This window comes from Salmo salar, chromosome ssa18 (assembly GCF_905237065.1).
Source record: "Salmo salar chromosome ssa18, Ssal_v3.1, whole genome shotgun sequence".
Classification (NCBI taxonomy): domain Eukaryota; kingdom Metazoa; phylum Chordata; class Actinopteri; order Salmoniformes; family Salmonidae; genus Salmo; species Salmo salar.
In genome coordinates, this window is record NC_059459.1 from 58,832,462 (window position 1) to 58,843,261 (window position 10,800).

At 43.7% G+C, this 10,800-nt stretch overlaps 1 protein-coding gene across 5 annotated transcripts in view; it reads right to left on the reverse strand.

The window, feature by feature from the left end:
- The window catches only part of LOC106577570 (regulator of G-protein signaling 12), a 66,170-nt gene that overhangs the window by 54,498 nt on the left and 872 nt on the right, over positions 1-10,800 (reverse strand). For 3 of the 5 annotated variants that reach the window (XM_014155718.2, XM_014155720.2, XM_045701335.1), the window contains exons 2-3: positions 7,961-9,924; positions 5,598-5,714 (exon numbers count right to left, since the gene is read on the reverse strand). In XM_014155718.2, coding sequence (XP_014011193.1) covers positions 5,598-5,714; positions 7,961-9,832 — 1,989 coding nt within the window. In that variant the 5' untranslated portion in view covers positions 9,833-9,924. Of the gene's footprint in view, positions 1-5,597; positions 5,715-7,960; positions 9,925-10,359; positions 10,776-10,800 lie in introns of those variants that run through there. The other 2 variants (XM_014155721.2, XM_014155722.2) reach the window with 2 other exon arrangements.

The window sequence follows — 10,800 nt, forward strand, 5'->3', positions numbered from 1 at the left end:
AAAAAGGAGGTATTTGGACATAAAGGATGGACTTATCGAACAAAACAAACATTTATTGGACTGGGATTCTTGGGGAGTTGCTTTCAAGTAGAATGATAGATCTATAACTTACATTTCTATGTGAATTTGGTCGGGTCGCCCAAAAAGTTCCATATTGCCACTAAGCGAGCTTGAAGAATATTGTACAATCCAGGTGTGTAAAGCTCTTAAATCATGTTCACATTGGCAGTTTGAAGTGACTCAAATCCTATTTATTTGCATATCCGATTGAAAAATCTGTTATTTTTCCTGCAGTCTGAACAGCCAAAAAGCACATGGAATAGGATATTTCAAGCCACATTTCAAACCACTGTTGTAGGTGGTTTGAAGTCAGATACAACTCTGATTCCTGTGTCTGAACGGTCAAATCTAATTTATTTGCCCTCAAGTGGTTTTTAGACCGTTATTCGACATATCTTGTTCTTGCTAGCTACTCTGTTGACAGTTTGACAAGAGCATGTGGTAGCAAACTAGCTTGTTACTGTTTACAAACAAATTAGTGAATTTGCTAGAAAGCTAAACAGCTACCTAGCTAGCTAGTTGACTGCTGTGGCTAGCCAAAAAGGACTCGTTTTGAAAGTTGGATCCTCTTATCCTTTGAGGCTTTAAAAGGGGTTCTTACCCTATGATTTTGAACATTCAAAACAACTGGGAAATGTCCATGGGAGGCATTGTTGTCACCTTTGCTTGTTACATTACTAATACCTTAGCTCGCTACATTAGCACAAGAATCACCACCAACCTTTGCTAGGTATAGCTCCACCTTATCTCAGCTCACTGGTCACCATAGCAATACCCACTGGTAGCACGCGCTCCAGCAGGTATATTTCACTGGTCATCCCTAAAGCCAACACTTCCTTTGGCCCGCCTTTCCTTCCAGTTCTCTGCTGCCAATGACTGGAACGAATTGCAAAAATCACTGAAGTTGGAGACTTACGTCTCCCTCACTAACTTTAAGTGTCAGTTGTCAGAGCAGCTCACCGATCGCTGCAGCTGTACACAGCCCATCTGTAAATAGCCCATCCAACCAACTACCTACCTCATCCCCATATTTGTTTTTGTTTTTCTGCTCTTCTGCACACCAGTATTTCTACTTGCACATCCTCATCTGCACATATATCACTCCAGTGTAAATTGCTAAATTGTAATTACTTCTCCACTATGGCCTATTTATTGCCTTACCCCCTTACTTCATTTGCACACACTGTATACAGATTTTTCTGTTGTGTTATTGACTGTAAGTTTGTTGACTGTAAGTTGAGTGTAAGTTTGTTTATTGACTGTAAGTTTGTTTATGTGTAACTCTGTGTTGTTGTTTTTGTCGCACTGCTTTGCTTTATCTTGGCCAGGTTGCAGTTGTAAATGAGAACTTGTTCTAAACTGGCCTACCTGGTTAAATAAAGGTTAAATAAAATAATAAATCAGCCTACACCACTGCACACACACCCGTCGTTACTATGACAACTAGTGTAGCCATGTCAGCAAATGACAGCTGTCTGAACACGCACAAATCCGATTTTGTCACTTGTAACTTGCTGTTTGGACAGTCAGTAGTCCAAAATGTATTTCAAAACCTAAACTGAATTGAGCATTAAGGCTTGCAGCGTGAACAAGGCTTTAGAGACTTACCCAGAAAGACTTACAGCTGTTATCACTGCCTAAGGTGATTCTAGCATGTATTGACTCAGGGGTGTGAATACCTATGTAAATTAGATATTTCTGGATTTCTGTCATTTTGAATTCAGGCTGTAACACAACAAAATATAGAATACGTGAAGGGTTATGAATACTTCTGAAGGCTCTGTACATCAACCACTGATCATCACAGTCCTCTGCTGAGACCAAACGGCAACCAGGAAAAACACCAGATTAGGCTAGCCGACAGGACAATCTGGGGTAGCTACGTGTCAGAGGCTCTGTGATGTGCGGAAAATATAACAGCGTTTACCGATTCCTGACTCCTATTGCCACTGCTCTGACGCACACTACTGACCACAGAAAAAGAAACAAGGCCCCGGCTTCCTGAGCATCAAACAGCGAGAGGTTATCCACAGGCAGGGGTCTCGCCACAACGCGGCTGGAAGGGTCTACCAGGGTCCCACGGTGTCCACTCATGTCCAGATGTGTGCAGTGACCAATGGGGGCTTATCACATTTTGGATTCGCACAGCGTGAGAAAAGGGCTCCACAACATCCTAAGGAGCTCAGGAAGGAACTTTAGGAGTCAGGAGGGTAGTCGTAGGAAAAGCTCCCCTCAAAAAACACCTTCCAATCCCTGTGTAATGGGATATTCCAATATGATGCAAACTACTTAATAAACATGTGTGTTCACCTTTGCTTCTGGAGAGGCTGAGATACGATGACACTTGCTATTTATATGGTAAGGAACAACTAACAACATAGGAAATCTTACAGTTTGGGTGTAAAACTCCTTTGATGTAGCTTGTACTTCACGCCCCAGTTTGTCATTCCAGATTTTTTCTTTATGGAATGCCTGCCAAAGGGAGGCTCTCACTTTCCTCATCATAAAAGAGTAGATTACTTATCTATTGCTGTCATTTTTCCTCTTCTCTAGCATTGAATACAGTAGCTGATCATGTTACCAGGCAGGATAATAGACATGGAGGTTCCATTACAGGGTGTGGTATTAGGGGGCTTATGACACTGAATCAATGGTTCATGGAATCCGACACAGTGAAAATACAGAGAAAAATAACTGCCTAACCTCTGCAAATAGATGACCTATTATCTCAGCATAGATGATAATCATATTCCTTATGGTTGAGATCTGCTAGCGTAAAGCCTTTAGGAGTGACTCGTTGATCTTTGACTGATAATCCTGTGAAGCTGCTATAGGCTGGTTAAACCAGACTGAATGAAACAATGGTGTCTGCAGCATTCAGTCTAGTTTAGCCAGGCTGGTGACGCTGAGCCCTCGAGGTAATGAGCTCTTGACATGGAAACCAGTGGTGGGTGATAGCCATAGATGAGGATCTAATCGCCTTTGGCCGCCATTAGAACAAAACCTCAAACAAAGTAATTAACCTGAAACTGACTTGCCTAGTTAAATAAAGGTTAAATAAAATCTATCTTTTTTTTAATGTATATCATCAGCATGAGTAAATTTCACTCATTGCACTCATTTCGTCATGGTTCCAGGGTGGCTGAAATAGTGACTACACAAGGAAAATCCCCGAGGACCAGCAACTCTTAAGTTTGAACTCCACAGTTTCATAACATGGAAATGTACATCTTGAGGAAAACGCTATACTGTAAAGGCGAGGCTCCCTTGGCCAAACTGTGTTCAAATTCACTTAGCCCCACTTAGGTAAGTGGGCAGCAGGCCGCTGACCAAAATGCAATTTAGCTCATTGAATACACACAAGTCTTAGTGTTCCAGGAAACACTTTAGGGAATCGTACTACTCTTACTTACTGTTCCCCATTTGAACTGGGGATTCCCATTCAGTCTGTGGCCACCCAAATAGAGCCTTTTTTGCTTCACAAGTAGCTAGGCCAAAGCTATTTCTGATGTATGTACAAAATAAAATTACAGTTTGCGTCATATAGAGGATCAAATAGCAGGATTAGCTACTACCCTGAAAGCCCAGTTAAAAAAGGGATGTCAAAATGAGCCAGGCCTAGTTATTATTTAATTCAATACATGCTTACGTTAGAAAACCCAGTCCTATATGTCAAATGAAATGCTCTTAATGACAAAGTATTCCTAGTATTGCAATATTTTATTTATATCTATAAATGTCATTTGTGTGAAGCCAAAGGCAAATGTCCTCGTCGTGCAGACAATACCATGTTGTATCCATTTTATTCTATTGTATTAGAGCTATAAGTAGCAGACTTTTAATGTAGGCCTATAGCAGACCCTTTTCTATAGGTTCCTATTATAGGTGTATAATTAAGCAATAAGGCACGAGGGGGTGTGGTATGCTGCCAATATACCACGGCCAAGTACAGTTCGTATGCACGACGCAATGCAGAGTGCCTGGGTACAGCCCTTAGCCGTGGTACATTGGCCATATACCACAAACCCCAGAAGTCCCTTATTGCTATTATAAACTTGTTACCAATGTCATTAGTGCAGTAAAAATAAATGTTTTGTCATACCCGTGGTATACAGTCTGATATACCACGGCTGTCAGCCAATTAGCATTTAGGGCTCGAACCACCCAGTTTATAATTATGTGTATCATACAGTTGTTTATATGCCTGCATGTACAGTTAGCATGTGAGGGTGGGCTCTGTAGACAGAGATCATAGCTAATGCTAACATATGAAAGCCTGTGTGTTCTCTTTATTGATGTCACGGACAGTTTCAACACTTAAAGCACCATGTCTTTCTCCCTAGCCATCACAGTAGCTGTTGACCCTGAAGAGGCTGCAAGGCCCGAGTGTACTTGGCTCCTCACAACCGGAAGAATTCCAGATGGCCTACACCAATGACATCATCGCTGTAGCATAAGCAAATGGTGAACTGGAGCAAATCTTTATATAGTTCCCAGTTCAGGGTTCACACACTGACTGAACAATACCATTATCTTCTCTTCACTCCTCTGCAGCGCCAGTGACTCAGAAATCCCTCATCTTAATGCTGTGTAGTAAAGAATGTGCAGCCGCGTTGAGATAAGAAAGCAAATCATGCGTTGTGCTGACAGACAGCTTTGAAGTTGAGTCGTTCGACGACAAATGCAAAAGTGAGCAAAACTAAATGTCAAAACCTATTAGGTCAGACATAAGAAATGTGTTTTACATTGTGTGAGGCTGTTCGGTACAGGTTTATCTTCCAGAGAGGCTTGTTGAAAACCCTATGGAATTTAAACAGAGAATAAGAGGCCGCAAGTTTCTGACACTACTGTTTAGTGTGGGGGTGAGTGACAGGGTGTGTGTTTATACAGTGTGTGTGTATGCAGTGTGTATGTGTGTATGCAGTGTGTGTGCGCGTGTATGCAGTAGGGTATGTGTGAAAGCAGGAGCCAGTAGAATCCCAAAGCAGCGCTAATAGGGGAGAAATGTGGGCAAGTCGTTCAGTCATTCAGCAGCGCTGCTCATTAGCAAGGCCAAACCAACAGGGCCCATGCCTCGGGCCCACACAAAGGCCACTTTGTGAGCCACCCTCAACGCAAGTGTGGCACCAAACACAAGAAGGAAACAGAAATGAAAGGTTAAGAAAGAGCTGAAACTGGAGCAGAACGGAAGGGGGAGGGACGTTCGGCTGAATGTCCAAATTAGACCATCTCCTCTGCATAGAGGTGAACGGCATGATGGAAAAATACCGTTCCCATAAAAGATGGGTACACAGTGTAACAGGGCCATTGTTAAACGCTGTAATATAAAGGCATTGGTACGATAAGCCGGAACAGAGTTGTATTGAATTAAGTCGATTGAATTGCACCAGATACTTGACGTTACTCTCATTCAAATAATTATAATTCCAAAAACTCCAATGGGTTAATACCATGCAACCCCCTGAATAGGATGGAGCTAGGTTTAAATGTATATGACTGCAGTTATAAATATTGTACAGGAACTGTATTGGGTCTACCTCCAGGTCATCCAGTGATCGTGCCAGGCTGAGCTTCTTGGGGTGTCCAAATGAGCGACGGCCCGAGAAGCGACGGCCAGAGGAGCGTCCCGCACCGATGCCCCAGAACTTGGAGCCCTGTCAAGGGGAGAAGAGAAATCATAAGAATTAATGACTGTCTGCCAAAACATCACACTATTACATGGACACAATTGATCTTATCGTGGTTTTTGTCATACTTAGTTATGGGTTATGAGCCTACATAACACCATCATAAACATGACAAAAACATGACATAACACCTTATTAGGTAAGCATTAGGGATTAGTAAATTTATCAATGATCAGTTTAACATGATCATTCTTCTGTCTGGAATACACTTCCGTACAAAATAGACAAGGCTTAAACAAGCTTGCAGTGTTGGGGGAAAATTGGAGAGGGTGATAAGGAACTATCTCACTGGGCAATTTAACTGAGATGATGTAAACCAACCAAGATGACAAATGTTCTTCCTGCCTTGACGTTAAGGCCATATGCTGTGTCCTTATCTAACATGGGTTAATAACATTTAAAAAACTCCCTTCTGCCAGACAACATAACTCATCATGGCAAATGTGATTGGCTCACAGATTGAAGACTTACAGTGAGCCCCATGTGAAACATGGTCAAGCCCATTAGTCTCAGTTTGGCACAATGCTGACGATTTCACAGACACCAGTTGGGCTGAGGAAGTGAAGAAATTGATTTTCAATTTATCTCAAAAGCCTCCATCAAACTCAACTCCTCCCCTATTCATCTGCACCTTAATCTCACAGTTTAACTGCTATATGCTAAACGAGCATGAGAAACGCATTTCGCCAGCAGCCCTGCTATTATAATGATGGGTGAAAGCCCAGTCTGTTTGAGCTGGAATAAAGAACTGCCGGTAATTACCATGGTATCGCATGGGCTCTACCCTGTCATTTTCTTTCGCTTCCTGTGCAAAATTGTCTTCTTTTTCAGAACAGAGACAGACACGCGATTCATCCCGGAGTATGCACACAGGACAATAACTTTCACTTGGATAAACAGCGAGAGACAAACACAATGATAAACAGCGCACATATTTTCCACTATCATTAGACTCTGGGAATCTGCTCTCTGCACTGGAAAGAAGAAGAGCAGAAACAAAAACACATTAGATGGTGGAGGAGGATTCTCTCCATTTCTTACCAGGTTCTGCTTAAATATACCACTCTGTCAAAGCAAAGTTTCTGTTTTGACAAATGCCTGCATTTCCATGGAACACATCCATCTTTATCTACACTCATACCCTCCAATAGTGCAGCCACAGGAGAAACATATTATAAAAGGTCAGCTTTCAGTATTGGCTATTACATTTTTGGGGGGGGTTCCAAAATATCACAAGTTTGGAATGCACATTTCCTTGTGTCAACAAAAAACATAAATAAGTAGCAAAGTACTTCTTCCATGGGGAAAAATCACTCCCAACCCAGCTAGATAGTGAAACAGGGACATCTTGTGGATAATGAGGAAAACAACAAAAAAAGCCACCTGTTGACTTATACCACAATGTTGTCCAGGATTTATCCTGGATGTGGATTTATGACAATGACATCATTGTGGTATAAGTCAACAGGTGGCATTTTTTTGCTCAATTCATAGCCAAATGAGCGGTGAAATGGTGTATTATATTAGGTGTGAGAGTGAATGGACTGTCCACCCTATCAGTGCTTGGCAACTCGACTCCTGCAAACCATTTATTACTTCCTGTGGAATAAAGTTGAACAAAAAGCTAATAGAAACACAAAACCAGATGTATGTTCATACTACACACACATCGCAACTGCTGCTACCAGACTATTATCATGATTGCTGAATACTGCACAATTTTTTTTAAAACACTTGCCCCCCAATCCGTCGTTACCCAAAATATTGGACTATAAATTGTGACTTCCTATATTATACTTACACTAAAATGTTTATTCTACTGAACCATTTACTTTATGTTCATATTCTTATCTACTGTTGTTGCATTGTCGAGAAGGAACCTGCAAGAAATCATTTTGTTGGATGGTGTATACCATGCGTATCCCATACAGACAACTAATACAACTTGAAACTTCCTGTAGAATAAAGTTGAACAAAAAGCAAAAAGAAACACAAAACTGGATGTTAAACAGAAGGGACATGCAAAGGTATTTTTGTTCAGCCTTTGCACAATCTCTTTTATTAACTTTGGGATAGGGAAAACACAAACTCTGGCCTATACATTAAGTAAACACACACACACACACGCACGCACACACATAGACACACCACAGAATCATCAACACAACAACAAATCGCTATCAACACAACAACATTCTCTCTTCTAATCTCACCTTGGTATTAGCATCTCTCCTGGGCTTTCCATTTAACAGCTCTCCAGATTCTGCTCTCCAGAGTTGTTTGGTCCACTCCTCCCTCTGGGGCAGAAGCATCATGGCCTCTGCTGCCTGGTACCTGTCTGGTGGGATCTGGCTGGTGGGGGGTGGCAGTGCGTTGGTGCAACCCACCGTGGCTGGTCCTGACCAGCTGTTAGTGGCCGGTGTTGCCTGGGGTTCAGGCTCTCCACTATGGCCCCTAGGCCACCTCTGCTTGACGCTCATAGAAAACCGGCGTTGACTGCTTCTGAAGGGGCCTCCTCCTTCTGTTAGGTTCTGGATCTTACCCACAGGGTAAGGTGGTGGCGGGGGCTTGAACTGAAACTCCAACTTGGGAGGAGGGCCTCCGGATGGGCCGGTTAACGACGCTGGGCCCGGTAGAGATTCGGAAAGGGAATGTGTGCTTCCCGGATTAGGATGGCCGTTTAAGTTTAGGCGGCCATTTTGGTGAGCTACTATTTGGGTGTGGTTTGCTTCGGCCTGGGGGTAATCCTCCCATGGACAGCTGGGGAGGTTGCCCCCGGGTTTGGTTCCGTGGGCAACTGGGAAATCCCTGTCCGGTCTCTCCTCAGGGGGGGAAGCGTTTCCGATCCCGCTGTCTCTGTTGCTGCTGGCACTGCCGTTCTTGCAGGCTCTGCTGCTGTTCTGTCGAGTGTGGAGGTGGTGGGCCGACTCTCTGTCCAGCCTGGTTCTAAGCCTCTCCACCGCCTCCCCCATGTTACAGTATAAGACAGACACAAACTGGAGGACGGAGGGGGGAGTGAGGGGGAACTCCTGGCAGCCCTGGGTGTCTGGGGTGCAGTCAAAGCCGAAGCGCCCGGCGATGCCCAGGTGGTCACTGTGGTGGCACAGCTCGGGGTCGATGAAAAAGACATGGCAGGAGGACCTCAGGGGACCGTTCTTCCCCACATGGCCACCAGAGACGTGTGCAGTGGTGACCAGGCAAAAGAAGCGCCTGTCCTCAGAACACACAACTCCCACGACAAGGTTCTCAGAAGGGAAGGCTGCCAGGACGGCTCCAGCGTCGTCACAGAGGCGGACGCAGTCGAACATGATCTTTATCATCACCAGCGTGTGGGTCTCCTGCTCAATGCCCATACGTCTAATACACCTGCGGATCAGCTGTAGGCAGTCATCCTCTGAGCTGGGGCTGGACAAGGCCAAGATCAGTTCAGTAGAGCCCAGGTAGCCCACCACCATGGCTGTGTTCAGCATACTCCAGTCTGGATTCACATTGTTCTCCTGGTCATTGAAAACAGAGTCAATGTCTGCCACTTTGGCGGTTTCTTCCTCAGACAGGAAGCCAGGTTGGATTTTGGAGTTCCACGGTTGGGTCCAGTGGGACATGTCCGGTTCTGACAAAGGCCTTGGCTTAAATGGAGTGACTGAGTTACATGACGAGTTGCCAGAGTGGTCCAAAACTGTTTGAAAAACTCCCCCCTTTTGAAAAAGCCCCTTTCCCTCTGTTCTAGAAAGCCCTAACTCCTCTTTGCTGGAGGAAGGGTCCACCGTGGGCCCCGTCCCGACAAGCACCACCAACCGCAAGGGTCCTTTACAGGTGCCAATCAACTGCACCACAGCCTCGTGGGAAGCCTTTACCACATTGATTCCGTTTACACTTACTATACAATCCCCCTGCTTTAGTTCCAGCAGGTCTGCAGGGCTCCCCTCCAATATACCACTCAAGACGCACGGGCCTTGTCCTGATAAGGTGAACCCGTATCCTACACGTCCTCGAACAACCTCGACCCCTCTGACTTCCTGAGGGGCGGTCAAATTCAGACGCCTTCGTGCCCTGTCGTTCTGTCCCGGCATCCTGAATGTGGCCATTTTTCAAATGGAGAGCGTGGGAACTTAATGTCACACTGGAATGTTATCTTTTAGTGCCAACACTGAAGTGTTTTAGTCATCCTGCATAAACACTAAAAGTAGACAAGAGAGAGACAGAGAGAGAGAGACAGAGAGAGGGCAAAGATAAGTGAGATACAGTGTATCAAATATTGATTAAGCATAGGCCTCCAGAATCAACATTTTTAACAAACAGCAACTGTAACACTTATCCTGTGATAATATTATGTTACAACGTATTTGTTACACAATGTTACAAAAGAATAATGATTGCATCAAATGCTTCCCCCTTCAATTAAAAAATGTGTTATTCCACTTCAACAGGCTAATGCTGCACACAATAACAATCTCCATATTTTGGGACAAAAATATATTGAGTTATTATAGTTTAACCAGACAAGTGTGGGCTGTGAGCGTGAAAATAAACCGTCTACTAGAGCAAACAGCGCCAGCTGGCCCCCTTCTCAAGAACAGTTCAATCAAAGCAAGAGCTTTCAAACCAGACAAACCTGTTCGAGCGCCTTGAATTGGTTTCGTTGGACATCACATCCTTTTTTTATTCTATCTCCCTTGGTTATTACATTTTTTTACCAAACTGCACAGCAGTTAGGCCTTGTCTGTCAAAATACAGCAAACCCCAAAATATGTTCTAAAACATTTGCTAGAGTTTTAAATGTAAAGTAGCCCGGCCTATCCCGATGAAGTTTAGGCGCAGATACAATGTTGCCAGTGCCACTGAAATTAACTTTACCGTTTCCAAACTTTATGAAGTCAGTTCAAATATTGCACCATCACAAACGTTCAAAAAGTGTTAGAAATCTACACGTGTGTAGTTTACGAAAAATAATAATTTATGTTTTCAAAAAATCCCTCGCATTCCGTATTCCATATGACGGTGACAAAAACCACCCGAACTACATTCATGTTGGGGACAAAGCTTCTTTCATAGT